Raw genomic sequence first — 16276 nt, 5'->3', positions numbered from 1 at the left:
AAAATGAACGGGACACTACCACATGTTCTGCACTACAGTTTGGGTCAAGTTTGTTTTCAGTTTAATAGATGTAATATCATCAATAGAAGGTGATACGAATTCCTGAGAGTAAGATGAGGTCAAAAATGTACATTCCTTGAATGGGAAGTTGCCACGGTTACTGTAGAGAGTGAATATTTGTGTGTGTTTGTATACCTTGTATGCCAGTGAAGCATTAATCTTGTTAACCAGCCAGGTGAAGGTGCGTCCATACACTGCCTTGGACAAAGCATCCCGAGCTGAGGATGCCTGCTCTAGGTTGAGAGGGCTCATCAACTGAAGACGAAACACACACACACACACACACACACACACAGAGAGAGAGAGAGAGGAGGGTGAGAGATGGCGACGAGAGACAGAGGCACACAGAAAGCAGCAGCGACAAGTTACAATGTAATTACACTGGATCAGACCAGACATTACACAGACAGGAAAGCTTTGTATACAAATGCTTATCGCACACTGCTGCTACAATGAGTGTGTGTAATATTCAAACTTACCTCCTCCCCCTTGGCAATTATCTTCTTGTGTGTGAGTGCCTCCGTCAGCACCGTCCCATTCACTCCTAACAACTGGAAAAGCACAACAACATTAGAGCGTGCGGTGCAGCCCCATCACTATAAATAAATGATCCCCAAAAAATGTCAACAGACAGACGTCGGCCCGCTCAGCCGCTGTGACATCACTGCGGATGGTATCTGTTGATCATGTCTGACATCAGGCGTAATTAGAAGACTGCAGCGGAAATGAATGGAGGCTATTGTATACAAAGCATGATCTGTTTTTTCTTTTTTCATGATCTGTAATGTGCAAATGACATCATTGACTAAGTCTTAACCAGCATTACTAGGAATAAACAGATATGTGAATGTGAATACTTATCAAGCTTCACAGAGCAGGAAGTCATTCCTAACTGGACTAAGTAAATATTGAGGCAAGCTTCAGAGGTGTTCCAACATGTTGGAGTTAGCAGCAGATTGCTTTCAGGCAGAAACAATGAGTGGGAAGAGGAATGTTTTGGAAATATTTATAACAATGAAGTCATGAACAGATAATTATGATAAAAAACAGAAGCATTTTTTTGCAATTGACTTTGTGTGGGATGAAGACTGGGATGAATTACCTTTTATATTGCCTGCTTAAGAGTGGTAAAGGATGCACAAACAATGGCTAAGGACTCCCTGTTTCCTGGCCTAATGCCAACATGGAACTTAATTATAACAGATATAATCTAATTGCATTCATTTATTTCAGCTTGAATGTGGACTGTAATATTTGGGAGACACAGAGTTTTTATATTATTATGGAATCATTTTCATGATGTGGCGCTATGATTTAATAACATGATGTCATTGATAGGGCTGACTTATTTACACAGTTGAATCACAATAGATACTAATTTATTGTCTTTAAATTTATTCTTAAACCCTATTTCATAAGTCCTGCTAGTGTTAAAAACATATTATGCAAATGGGGAAAAAAAGTATAATATATATAATACTATGAGATTTAGGATATGTATGTAAAATTTTGCATATTGGATAAATTAGTTACTTACACATAAAGCCTATGCTGCTATTTCCTTCATTTCCAACTTAATCTTCTTCTAATATTCAATACCTCACACATCATAAAAACTGTAATAGGTCATCATAATTTCTACTTTATGGCTTTGAGAGTCATAAAGCAGTGACATCACTCTCTCTGCTGACAGTATTTCCTCTCCTTGCTGTAAATAAGTGTAGAAAGCCTCATAAATACCTCTAAAGTCCTCCTCTGAGGATGGACTATTTTAGTCCTTGTTTAATGTTCCTAGGAGAGATCCTAAATGCTTGATCTGAGCCTTTTTTTCACCGGCAGCCTGTTAGGAGTGTTTATGAACCTGCTCGGTGCAGTGTCTTACCCTGGCCAGGTACTTTATCTGAGTGTCGGAGGTGATGCAGGCGATGCCGTCCTCTCCGCCGTACTGCACGTTCCCCAGGTGGAGCACACTGGCGATGATGTTCAACAGCTCCTACACAGGCAAACACACACACACAGAGAGAGAGAGAGAGAGAGAGAGAGAGAGCGAGAGCGAGAGCGAGAGAGAGAGAGAGAGAGAGTAGAAGAAGGAGAGATAATTAGAAGAAGAAGGATTGAAGGGAGGAGGGAGAGAACAAAGGTAAGGAGATGAATTATACAGATCTGTGGTTACTGCTGAGCCTATCTTTATGAGCGACTAGGCAGATAAGGGTGAGTGATTAAAATTAGGCTAACACACATACACACACACCTGCTCCTCACTCTATAAGCAGTGTGAGGTTCTTGAGCTCTGGAAGCGAGCCCAGACTCCTGAGCATGTAGGAAAACTCCCACGCTGAGCACAAACAAGTTCTCACCGTATAATATCATACACACACACACACACACACACACACACACACACACACACACACACACACACACACACACAAATATATCCACAGGAACAGCCTCAGCCCCCTCAGGCACATGGAGAACTTTACTGCTTATATATATTGCTGTTAACACACATAGTGAGGGTGGTAATAGTGTTTGTGTGGTGCAAACTTCAATTACTTAGTAGAAGTGAGAGAAAGAAGGAAAACCAAAGTGCAACATATTTAGATACTCAGGAAGAGAGATCATCACTTTCAGCTGATACTTTTCTAGTTTTCACACCTTCTTTACTACTTTAGGTAGTAAAGAAGGTGTCAACATGTCAGGCTTCATTTCCACTGCTTGGACTCGCTCACCTCCACGTCGTCCTCATTGAAGCCAATCACGCTCAAGGCTTTCCTCACCACCTTCCAATCACTGCGGTCATTGATGGAGCTCACTTTGGGACAGTTACCCTACGGAAAACACACACACACACACAAACAAGCTAAAGCACTCAAAACACTGTTTACTTCCTGTCTACTTCAGGCTCTTAATCTAGTTTGCAAATTTAATAACACGCAGGGCAAAAATCCATAAATTATCTTAATAGGTGTTTACATGTGATGTGAGCTCCCATTGACACGTCATGTAAACACCTATTTGCACGAGCGTGCACGTGAAATGTTTTTGCTCTGTAGCTGTTGGTGTGTGTTCACTGAAGGGAGGTGAAGCTAGTGCCCTTAAGGCAGATCCCCACCCCCTGAGGAAAGTTCCTCTCGCTGCACAGAGAGCCTCTTACTGAGAGCCTATTAACCAGAGCTCCCACTGGGACACACACATACACATATACACTCAACATGCAGAGGCTACAGACCTATGGCTTCTGACAGGATAGAGTAAGATCCTGCTGCAACAGAATTTACAGGTGGTTTACATTCATCTACAGAGGTGTGGCTCAGGAATGACTTCACTGTCTAACTTAAGTATGATTTGGCATGGCTGCAGGTAATTCCCCTTCGGCAGGTTGTTTTATTAATATGTCTGTAATAAACCACACATCAAACCGCTGCATTCATTCATGTTCATGCTAGTGTAGTGCATGCCATTGAGACCATGTAGTACATGCAAAACTGCAGGAAGAAACATAAACACAGCTTCTCTGTGATGTAATAAGAAAGTGCTGAACAACTGAATACAGTATGGTATAAAACTATGTCATTTTCAGTAATTTATTAACTTAGCTGTCTCGACAGAAAGTGAGCATCACTATACATCTCATCACACAGCACAGTGCAGAGTAGGTATCCACATAAAAAACAGCTACCTAGTGATAGAGCTGGCCATCAAATCTTTATACTTTATTCAAAAAGTAATCCTGGAATCTTATCTACTACCTCCTTTCCAGATATTCACTGAATTCAGTCATATTTTGGGCTAATTTCAGACTGCACCGCTGGTTGTGCTTAGATTATATTTTATTATGTTACATTTGAAAAGTTTGGCTTCTTTTGTTTAAACTAAAATTAATGTTTATATTGCATAATATGACGTATTGGGAAAGATCTGTTAAATTAAATGAATATGATATTGCAGGATAGTTTCACAATAATGACATTAATCATGATGTAATTGCACAACATTCTGTTATTCATTTCAAAATCTGTTGTTTCTGGTTGTTTATATGTCAGATCAGCTGCTTGGCTCTTTTCAAGTGATTTCTGGCTTTTTCTTGTACCTAACCTTTTTCATACTCATGCTGTTCATATCATCACTTCATCAGCACAGCATAATTACAGCATAACAATATATATAAATATATAGAGATACTAAAAAAGACAAACAAAGCATCATAACTAAATGACACTGGTTGCTCATTTTAATGGCATAAAAATGTATAGCCATATTACCATACATGCTAATATGGCACACCCATAGCACTTCTATTGAAACATTTCACACCTTCCAGCCCTGCAGAAAGATGCATACCACACCCAAGTTTTTAACAGTTTTTACCACAAAGACATTATAAATACTCATCCGATATGTTTACCGACACTTCACACACACACACACACACACACACACACACAAATGTCAGTCCTATATGCTTACTTTAACCAGATACTGGTACTGCTGAGGATTCCTCTCTAAGCCCAGGCGTCTCAGCAGGTCTTCTTCCCCTCCTTCGATCAGCTGATAGAAAATGTGGAAGTTCCTCTCCCCGTGGTTCTGGTGGACCACCCGAGACTTCTCCAGCAGGTAGTTGATGATGTGGCCTCCAACTGGGGCACCCTGCCGACGGGACAAAGGCCAGGGAGGGAAGGGGGAGGAGTAGGAGGAGGAGGAGAGGTTGAGGCTACGGTACTGAGGTGTGATTATAAACATGCAGGCAAATATTGTGCGTCCACAAGCACAGATGCAGGAGAGAGGGAGTGATGTGATTCATGTCGAAAATCAAAAGAAAGATCATGGGGAAGTTGTGGGAATAGAAATCATTACATTTTCTTATGTTGGCATGCAAAAAAAAGTTTTTATTTTAGGATTTTCAATACATAAGAGGAACAATATTTTAGATTCTTGCAACAATCAATATCCTCCCTCTAAAGATGGACTTGTTGGAGCGTGTTTAAAGTAACTGCCAGTGTAAATCAGACCATCATGCTCACCTTGAAGTCAAACTGAATGTCCATGTACTTGCCAAAGCGACTCGAGTTGTCGTTACGCAACGTCTTGGCATTGCCGAAGGCCTGGAGGGAAAAAAGACGAGAGAAAGAGAGAGAGAGGGAGAGGAGTGAGAAGTGGTGGATTAAGGAGGAAGAGAGATAACAGTTAAACAGAGAGAGTGTCATAAAGATGAGGAGGCAGACAAGAAGGTAAGAGTCCCTGCAGTGTTTGTCTACAGTTGGACAGATTACAGGGCACAGCGCACGCATACACACATACACATCTGGACAGCATCTGGATGAGACATGCCACACATCGAAACAAGCGCTCCTGTAAACTTAACACTTCCCTATTGCCTTCATTATCCTAAACAACCTTAAACAGGAATAATGGTTTCTACAGTATCTTGAATAGCTTTAAATACATGTTTTAAACTGAATATAATGTTAAGAGTATTAATCATATTTTAAATGTAAAAAATGATGTGTTGGCACTTATCAGCAGGTGAATGACAGATTTCCACCTTGATAAAAAGATATGAACATATTACTCATGATTTATATTTCTTCATTTTAATCTCGAGGTTATCAGCCTTATTTCAAACTGCTGACAGATTGATTTATAAAAAGAAAATATCAGCCTCATATTCATCAACAAACTAATACACACTATCTCCCTCTGTCATCAATCAGCAGCTTGATAAATGTGACAGCATAATCCAATATGCTGAAAAGCTTTCTGTGTGGTCCACGAGCAGAATGGAGTCTCACCTCCAGCACAGGGTTGGATTGCAGCAGGCGGTCTTTGACGGTCTGCACCTGGTCACTGGCCGGACAGGTGACGGCGTAATACTGCAGGATCTTCTTGGACGCCTCCGTCTTCCCGGCACCGCTCTCGCCGGAGATCAGGATGCACTGGTCCTTCCTCTCTGTCCTCATGGAGCGGTAAGAGTTATCTGCCACCGCGTAGCTAGAGGAGCAGATAGGGAGAGACGCAATCAGGGAGACTGTCTCAAGATGTTTGGAGACAAATGGGCAACAAAGCTTGGACTATAGACAGGGAAACAGCTTTAGATGCTCAGGGTTTTAGACAAGAAATCATCGCTTAACAAAGCAAACTACTTATTTTGCACATTTCATACCCAGGGGAAATAAACCAAGTGCTTTAGGTGAAGTAGAGAGAAATATTTTACATTGGCAGATTTAAACAAAAATCCTGGAATTGGTACAGAAAACCTTTTAATATTATAGCAGTTATCAAATAAAGTGCCCAACATCTTTTGAACACAAGCTATAAACATATTTAAATTCCATCACTTGAAAAAATGTAACTTGGTGGCTAACAAGTGCTTATTTACACAATCAGCAGATACAGAACAACATTAGTACTTATTGCCACCTGATAAATGTTGACTTCTTTACATCTAACCAGCTAATCACTAACTTTCGGAAACGTAGAGATGGTTTTCAGAGCTTTTTTTTGCTGAAAACAAATGGTGAGAATGATGAGAGCCGTGAGAATGAACCAAAACGGTAAAGTTGCAGGCAGTAAAACCAAAACAATGAGCTGAAAGATACTAAAAAGCTCTGAAGATCTACAGAGGTGGGTGATAATTATCTACAAGTGACTCTTTTAACATTACATGTAGTTATGTAAATTATTGCCAACAAAAAAATATTGATTATAGCTTTAAATATTGGCGTAAGTGTTTTCCATTGACATTTTAAATTCTAAGCGTTATCAGTTAAACATAATAAAAGAGAAGAAAAAAAATTAAATACTAATTAAATAAAACGTTCTAAATGATTAAATGACATTTAAAAAAAATCACTAAATCTGTGTAGTACTGAAACAGTTGAGATTCATTCATCAGTCATTATGATGATGTTCTGTCTAAAAAACTTAACACTTAGTGTGTCTTGGAGAACTTGTGTTTGGAAAGTATCACATGGTAACACCTCATACAGTGTGAACATGGAAAGACACTGGACTGACTACCAGTATGAATCATAAAGTCCATACTGGAGTGCAGCCGCTTTTAGTTACAGTATCATTTATCAGCCCCATGCTGTTATCAGCACCGCTATGTTGTTTCAGCCTGTTTGGACACATTTCTGACACCAGACTAATTGCTGGAAGATTTAGAAAGAAGAAAAACAGCAGCTTGGCTATAGCAGCATCAGATTATATGTGTGAACCCTATTAGTGTGATATTGGGAGGTGGCTGTGAGCTGCGGGGGGGTTCAGGTTCAGGTCAGAGGAATTCCCTCTCTCTTGGGAGGAAATCTCTTGCCTGGTACCATCATTTGCTTATCCCCCCCGCCCCCCTTTCTCTTGCTCACTCTCGCTCTCTCTCTTTAGCCCTCCATCTCCACTTGCCAAAGCACAACTTTCTTTCCACTCATGGGGAGAGAAAACATTTGGCCGTACACTCAAGTACTGAAGCGAAGAGAAGAGGAAAAATAAACTACCAGTGGAATCGAGCAGAGAGAGAGAAAGAGCTAGCGTGAGGTTTGAGAATGTTTCGATGACGCCACTTTGAGCCTCTATAATGAACTTGATTGTTTTGTAGCTGACCTACAGGGTCTGGGAGGATTTAATGGGGGATTCCCTCACCATTCCTGTGGCAACCTTTCAAACAAACACTCATGCCTCATGCCATGATGTCTTACAGACCGTCTGACCGATAGAGAGAAGAACGGTCAGACCATGAGAGCATTACGCAGCTTGTTGACTCTTCAAACATTCACAAATACACTGAACACACACACACACCGGTGCCACAAATGTTTCGACTGTGGGGGGAAAAGCCTATAAGTGTTAACTGATGCTTTATTTTAGTGTAGGAGAAAAACAACAGACAACACTAAACACACTGTTCACTGTGAATGACGTTTGTGCCAATGAGTAAAAAATGTTCCACCTGTAATAACAACGAAATGCGCTGAATCATTTCTCACACAAATGAGGATACTACTGAAAAGAATGATTGTTGACTGTCATTTGTTAATTCAAGTCTTTTGTCAATGTAGTGCTAGGTCTGACCCACGGACTGTAAGGTGTGCAGAGGTTGTGTACTTACATGTGTGGCGAGACCTCGTAGAAGTTGACCCCGCGGTACCGCTCCATGTGGTTCTTGGTGTAGATCTCCAGATCTTTGTAAGGGTTAACTGACACCAGCACTGAACCAATGTACGTCTGACGGAGAGGAAAATATACTGTTCACATCACATGAAAAGATCCACTTGTAGTAAGATTAAACAAGACAAGACCTGGACTGAGACAACTGATATCTAACTAAACTCCTTTAAACTTGGGTAGAACCAAATAACTGAACTATACAAGGTGTTGGTCCTCTTCCAATTGAAACATAATGCTGCATTTTGGAGTGAATGCTAAAAGTCAAGGTTATAAAAAGGTATAAAGAAGATGCTAATAAGCTATTTTGGTCAGTTTTTAAACACATAATGAACAGCAACAGAAGCTCAACTTCTGCAGGCATTAATGGACCTCAGTTTCATCAATAATTGGCTAGAGTATCCAAGTCTTAAAGTACAAGGGATGACAGGCTAAACTTCTATTTACAATCTCTGGTTCTGTAGGTGTGGCTGTATCTAAAAGGTTCTGTATAACTGCCATTGAGACAATACATCTGCTTACATAGATGAGGTTCTCTTTGAAGCGTTTGCGCAGGTTCTCGATGAACGAGCCCTCGCTGGTGAAGTTCTCCAGCAGGACAAAGTCCTGCACGCCCACCCGGTCTCTGGCTGTCAGGGCTGACTCCATCATAGCCCGCACCCCGTCACTAGCCACCACCTAGAGGAGAACAGAGAGAGGAGGATGAGGAGGCGGGGTAAGTGAATGAGCATTACAACATAACCTATGTACTGTGATACTTCATCAATCATCGTTTGCCTGTCCCCCGCAAAAAGGAGGAGAAACTGGAGAAATAGAGAAGGGAGGGAATGAAAAACAGCAAATGCTCCACACAAACGCTTGCACATACACACATAATCCATCTTTGTTTGACTAAATAACGAGTGAGAAGAATAAACCGGCAATCAAAATCATAAATCAGTGCAGCATCAACTGGAGGACAACTTACTGGTAGAATATAGTGTAAAAAATGCACTATTTTAACACACCAACAACAGACAGTAAGAAACAGGTACAGACATTAGGTCACTGTGGGATTCAAACTGTGATGATGGAGGTGGAAGAAACTTTGCCAGCAAGTTTGTGTCATTTATAGACTGATAGATCGGTTGGACTGCTATATCGGCTGATACTAGTTTAGTCTGGATGTATTTCTATCAGCATATGTTGGCTGATGAAGTAAAAAGAAATTTGAGCACAGGAATGCCAAAGATACATTTTGAAGTCATTTTTGAAACTGTCACCATAACAACAGAGAGTGCTGACAAATTTATTTTTCATCCGTTACATGTCCTGCTCAGTATTTAACTTTTTTCTTTAAAAAACACATTTTCTGACCAAAGAATCATATCTCATGGTCCACTTGATATCTTTTTCTTGAGCTTTCTACCAAATCTCAGTATTCATACATGATAAAGAAGGTCATGAGTTGCTGTTGAAAGAGCTGGAAAGGCGTAGCTTATGTTGAAATGATATGTCAAGGTCAAGAATTAACTTTCATCCTAAAATTCAAAGGGCCCCTTATCACAAATGGTTACATATGTTATGGGTTAAAAGTGTATCCTGGCTATACACTCTAAAATTTGATATTAAATATGAGCACAAATAATCCATCAGCTTCAATCCATAAACTTTGACCGCCGGCCTCACCAAAGATCCAAATCAGCTGCATTGTTTATTGAGATAAAACCCCTTTTGTGTGCAAGTAAACCCCCGAGCGGTTAATTTAGTCCTTCCTGTCCCGTAACTTCACATCTTTTAGGACTTTAGAGAAAATCCGAAGTCCCCCCCCCCCCCCAACAGCGTTCCACCTACAATAGAGCACATTCAGACCAATGCCAAGATCCACTGTTTGAAGTACAAAAGACCTCACATACACAAACACATACAACTAAACAAAATGGAGATTTTCTGTTTGTACTTCATCCAATGTTTTCTTTAGAACAATCTCTAAGTGATCCTAACATATCCAACAACTGGAGATGGAGTCAAATACAGATGTGGGAGAAACAAAAAGTTATTACTTCAACCAAAGTGCAACAAAACACCACCTAGGTCGCACATATCTAAAATAATATATATACTAACTTAGCATTAGAAGTGAAATTGCAAAACTTACATGATTAAGATCATCGACACGTTTGCTCAGGAAGCCGCTTTCTAAAATAGAAGCCTGAGTTTTAAGCATAAGATTGCGAATGTTGCCCACATCCATATTTAACATGTACCCAGTTGGACCAAAACCAGCTACTAGACTTGTGCTGGAGAGTAGAGGCAGGGACAGCAAGCACAGGGACACACACACACACACACACACACACACACACACAAAGTACAGCAGGTGTTGTTGTTGTGTTAAGCAGCACAGTAGTCTTTATCCCTCAGGAGACCGCAAAGAAGAGATGGAGAAAGAGAAGAGAGGAGAACGCTTGAGGGAGGAGAGGACATATTAATTAACGCCGAGTGAGACAGGAGAGAGAGATGTGAGAGGAAGAGGAATAAAAGAGAGAGAAAAGAATGAAAGAGAAGACACACTTGCACGACATCTTGAGCAGATTTCACACAAGTATGCACGAGCATGATTGATCTTGGCTTTTCAAAAAGGAGAGCGTCAGTGTCCTGTAGTGCTTCACACATGGAGAGAAACCACAGGACACCAGTGTGGACTTTGGACTTTAAAAACAACTTCAGGCAACGACAAATACCATTAGCAACCCCCCCCCCCCCGTTATATTAATGTGCTTTAATTAACCAAGACCCCCCCTGCACTTTACCTACACTGCCTTTTAAAAGAGGAAAGTGGCCCGGCTAAGAGGGAGGCTGTTAGGAGCTGACTCACCTCTTATCTTTATGATCTGATGATGACCTGAGCTTTCATCTGTGCTCTTCTTCTACTTCTTAATCCAGGCTGTTAAAATATGGGACGAGACGATGGCTCTGATCCAAAGTGCAGGCAATTAGGTTGCAGCTCAGAAACACTTTTACTGTTCGATTTTAACGGGAAACTACAATATATACGACTTCCACATTAAAACAGCTGTTTTTTTTAAATCACACATTGGTTGCGTTTACTGTAAGCTACTTCACACCTCTGAGAGTACAGTAAGTGCTACTTTTAAAGGAACTGGAAGCCTGATGTTGACAATGATATGACAATGCTGATATTTAAAGAGCAGGGCGGATGATAATCTGCAGTGCACTTTCTAAAAATGCCCGATATCAGCCTCGTTAATCAGCTGATCACTTTCTCCAGGCAGCAGATCAAGAAGAGTGACAAGTGCTGAGAAAAGGAAGCTGACACACTATTAGAATTTATAACCTTTGAGATTACCATGAAATCAAACCCTATGTTTTTTTCTCTCTATTATGGACACAGACTATTATTTCAATCACTACAATGTTTAAAGGAGAAAGGTATCAGGCCTCATATTGCACTGAATTTAACAATTGAGTCTTGAATATTTGATATATTTCAAGATTTTCTTACAACATTGGACATCTTGAATGATGTTTTTATTTAAGATCTTAGGGAAAAGTTGCTTGCTTTAAGGGTTATATTTGTCTCCCTTTCTTTCCTCATTTAAAAAATGACTCCAAACTGCGACTTTTGTGAGTCATTCACTGACCTCTTTATTTAAAAAAAACAACATGACTTTGTTTAGCTGCACTGTAAACTGACATTCGAGCTGCTCTTCTGCTGTATTTCTGATAAAGTTGCTGGTTGAGGGAGTGCACAGATGCTCATAGCACCCTTGTAGCATGTGTGCACGTGCAAGTCCCATACATCCTTGTTTCTCTCACCCCTTGACGCCATGAGCTCTGCTGACCTATTGTTTCACACTACTCTTCAGAAAGCAAAGAAACTGCAGCTGTGTGTGTGTGCGTGTGTGTGTGCGTATATATGTGTATGTGTATGTGTGTGTGTGTGTGTCTGTGTATGTGTGTGGCTAACATTCCTCACTGCTTATCAGTCATTGCTGTGATATTTCTGCACTTCTCTCCTGTCAATCAAACAGTGTCGACAGTGTTATAACTTATATTTTGCAGCCTATGCTCACTATTTCATGCTAACTAGTTCTTTTTTTTCTTAATCCAAACACGCTGTTGTTGCTGCAGCTGGAAACATATGAAACTTATGACTTCCTGTCCAGCTGCTTTTATCCTAGGAGAGAATTATAAGACACAGGCTGTTTAGAAGAGATTCATCACCTGGGAACAGGTTAAATCACTATGAAGAGAATCAAACCTGACATTCATTTATATAAAAGGTGTCATGGTTTATTGCAAAACCCTCCAAATATTATGACGCCTGGGAGGAAAGAAAGCAGACCCTTGTTTTTTCACCTCTCCCCTCCTCTTCCTCCTCTATACATTCTATCACTCATTCACACTCCCTCCTCATTTCAGTTGCTCCCCTTCTTCTCTCCATTACTTCATTGTTTCCCAGTGCCGCTTTCAGTGTTTGGCTTTCCTGAGTGCAGCGTCGCACACCGGACCTCCACCCGTTTTCTCACCGCAAGTCACACACACACACAAACAAACACACGGGAACACACCAAGTACGTGCCTACCCAGTTCCTACATGTCGTCACGTTTTCCAAATCCTGTGCAGCAAACAAGTGAGCTTGGAAGCAGGTTAGCATGAGGAGACCTGCAGAGGTACAACTCTGAGACCTCTACCTCTATAAGAGTTTGATTCACTGCACTTATAAAGCACGCTTGCTCAAGAGCACTCAGACATACGTGTCATTAAGACATCATACTGAGGTGAACCTAGTGAACATTATCTGCTAATAACTGGCACTGTCACACGCCCACATTAGCATTTACCAAAACAACAGTGCCACTAGTCTTCTTTTTAAATACTTTACTAATGGACAGGAACGTTTTTCTACTAACTCTTTTCATTTAAAGTGTGGTTCTCAATAACTACACCTAAAACTTTATCTCCTTTTTTATAACATTTTACTTTTTTTTGTTTTTGTTCCTCTTCTTTGTGTTGTCCTTGGTCAACACTTATGTCTTATTATCAGCTCGTCAGTCAACTGTGAAGCACTTTGAACTACATTAACCTGTATGAAAGGTGCTATATAAATAAAGATTGACTGATTGATTAAAATTCTAAAAATTCTCATTAACCATTCCATTTAAATCATTAACCATTCCAAAAATAAAGTAAACATGCCTGTTAATCTGAGCAAACATTCAGTGCCAATCTTAGGCACCATGACAGTTTTGTGGTCATTAATAAAAAAGTACTGAGCAAAGAGAGGAAGATCAGAGGTGTCTCATGTAGCTACATTACATCATGCAGTTTGGATAAATACAATCACTGATCCAAATCCTATTTAACTGTTCCTCATGGGTCTCTTTTTAAATATCATCATTTAATCTTATCTTTATTTTTCTTATTCCTTTATCCTCCCTTCAGTCCCTCTGTCCTCTTTCGAATGACGGATTGAGCGAGCAATAACATCTAACATCAAAGATCTAAGAGAAAGCAGAGAAAGGGGGAGATAGCAGAGAGATTCGATCATCCAGTCCAGACCTGTGAACAATAGCAGCTCTCTCCTTGACCTTTACATCGCCCTGGGTGTGCTGCGAGAGCTCAGATGTCACAGTGTTTACGTAAAGCTCATCCAACCTGCTGCTTTTCAACGCACCATACAGAGTGCACGATGAGCCGTGGATGGATGATGATGAGAATGACTTAACAGCTATCTAAACCTGCACCACCCGGCCAAGAAATAGCAAGAGTGCTAATCTGCTTTATTGACCTTTATCCATTCCTGTCAGCAAAACACATTCGTTTTTGGTTAGTGTCCAAATAAATCAATATCAGCAAATGTTTCTACATTTAAAAAGATATAAACATGGTATTTTCCACTTTCTATGACACAGTTTCATGTCACAGGCCTCCACGTGTGCTTACATCAGGCTTGATGGGACTCAAAGAGCTATTAAATAAATAAGCTCCAGAGCACTTAAACAAACTGGAGTTAAATATTTGCTCAAAAAACAGGTTAAATATGCAAGAAGGAAAACAAAGAACGTCTGATTTCTGTCTCACATGATCTGTTTAAGTTCTATAACGATGATAAAAAGAGTGAAGAAATGGTTCGCTACTCGCACAGAGATTTGCCCTTTTTCTAAATTTTTCCTTTATGAATCAGTCGTCTGGCACCGACTTCTCCTCCTCTCTCTCGCCTATTCTTGCACGAGCTGGTAGAAAGAGAGAGGGGCATGAAGTGAAGAATTACTCAACGTCTAGATTTGTTTTGCAGACATGAGTGTTGCCCTTTGTGAGAATACAGCGAGGCCGTGATAATGCCAAGTGTGACATCACAAGTCACACGACGGAGTTGGTGGTGATCTGTTTGGTTTTGATGGGGCCACAAGTCGACCACAGCCTTCATTAAACGAGGAACTGGTCAATAAATCACGATGCAGGCCTACACGCATACCGACTTTCATTGAGATTTGAAGATATGCATTAAAAACATAAATAACCAATTGGAGGTGAGCTAGACTCTGTATTACTGTAAGTCAGTGTGTGTGTATATGTGTGAGACAGGGGAATTCAATAATCAAAGGCAGATATGTATGTATGGATGTTCAGGCGTTTCCCCGTTTCACACATAGAGCTTAAGGGATTCCTGCTTTCTAATGTTTTGATTGTGATTACCATGGCAACGGCCCCCAGGCTTTAGCAGTTAGCATGTTCATTTCCATCCCAGGAGACGGTGGAACTGCTCAGCAGAGCAGTCAGACAGGTGGGGCGAGCTCACTACTCTCATGAACCTGCCTACCTGCGGACATGCGGGCCAAAACAACACAAGCAGCTGCAAATCAGGGTCTGTCTGTGGATATCCACAACTGCTTCACCAAGGACCTAACATGCTCCATTTGTGCTTTTCTACTGTTTACCCTGAACTGAGATCTTCCTGGAGGGGGCAGGGACTATGTTCAAATGACAACATCCCTACTGTGGAGTCAATTAAGTGTGACATTTTTCTTACAGCGATCATTTTTCACACTGGTTACAACCATTAATGAAATAAAAAGAGACAAAAATATCTTTGTGTGGGACTCACATGCTGCTGTATGCTGTCAAAATTCTTTTCTACTCTTTTTAGCCCCAGTTCATCCTTAAAAAGACATTTTCACTTTTTACTGTTCATTTTTAACCTTCACATTTCAAATGAATCATGCGACATCCATAACTTCATCAGGCACTCCACAACAATTTAGCAACTTTGTAACTTACCCGACCCCAGCGATACTCCATTGACGTTTAGCTTTGAGGTTTTTGACTCATTAAATTTGCATTCCAGCTAGTTTACAGAGCCATTCCCGAGCTTCTCACTCCCCTCTTTCTAGGCTGCATCCAGACTAAAGTTCAGACGAAGTTTGACTGAAGCGGATATCCTGGAGAGAGTCGACACGAGCCCAACATAAACTACCTATTGAGCTTAAGTCAGATGCCCTGCAGGAAGTAATGACAACTGTGTCAGGAATCTCTCAGTGCATTGTACTATCCTGACAAATCAGTCAGCCGCAAACGCTGCTGCAGAGGCAGAGACAGATCCTTAAAATGAGAAAATCCTTGTGGACGCATGTGCATGAACCAAAACATTTAAGTGGAACCGCGGGAGTTCTGCTCAGGAACATATTCACTATTTAAAAGATGTACAACATGAAAAATTAAGTCAGACACACACACACACACACACACACAAACACACTCATACTTCATTGATACATCAACACATGCTTTTTTCATTAACGTGCTCCCTCTCGGTGAATGCCAAAGAATGTTGCCCGGCCACACAACACCACCATGTGATTGCCTCGCCCTGGGGCGGTGCAAACACACACACGCACGCACACACACACACACACACATATACACAGAGCGATGAGGGCACACCTTCCCAGATATCAAATAGATCTGAATACAAATAGATCTGACATAGACGTGACAAATACAGAGGAGAGGTGAGGGAAGGGATGCTCAGATCAAAAGAGGAGATGAGCT

At 40.8% G+C, this 16276-nt stretch overlaps 1 protein-coding gene across 2 annotated transcripts in view; it reads right to left on the bottom strand.

The window, feature by feature from the left end:
• The window catches only part of LOC128361062 (unconventional myosin-Ic-like), a 58367-nt gene that overhangs the window by 15293 nt on the left and 26798 nt on the right, over nucleotides 1-16276 (bottom strand). For both annotated transcript variants that reach the window (XM_053321625.1, XM_053321626.1), the window contains exons 2-10: nucleotides 8743-8898; nucleotides 8165-8280; nucleotides 5853-6051; nucleotides 5085-5165; nucleotides 4531-4710; nucleotides 2793-2891; nucleotides 1943-2053; nucleotides 540-611; nucleotides 196-315 (exon numbers count right to left, since the gene is read on the bottom strand). In XM_053321625.1, the coding sequence (XP_053177600.1) occupies nucleotides 196-315; nucleotides 540-611; nucleotides 1943-2053; nucleotides 2793-2891; nucleotides 4531-4710; nucleotides 5085-5165; nucleotides 5853-6051; nucleotides 8165-8280; nucleotides 8743-8898 (1134 nt within the window). The remainder of the gene's footprint in view (nucleotides 1-195; nucleotides 316-539; nucleotides 612-1942; nucleotides 2054-2792; nucleotides 2892-4530; nucleotides 4711-5084; nucleotides 5166-5852; nucleotides 6052-8164; nucleotides 8281-8742; nucleotides 8899-16276) is intronic.

Source organism: Scomber japonicus, chromosome 6 (assembly GCF_027409825.1).
Source record: "Scomber japonicus isolate fScoJap1 chromosome 6, fScoJap1.pri, whole genome shotgun sequence".
Lineage (NCBI taxonomy): Eukaryota > Metazoa > Chordata > Actinopteri > Scombriformes > Scombridae > Scomber > Scomber japonicus.
Note: the sequence above shows the minus strand (reverse complement) of the source record. Positions and strands in the feature narration are given on the sequence as shown.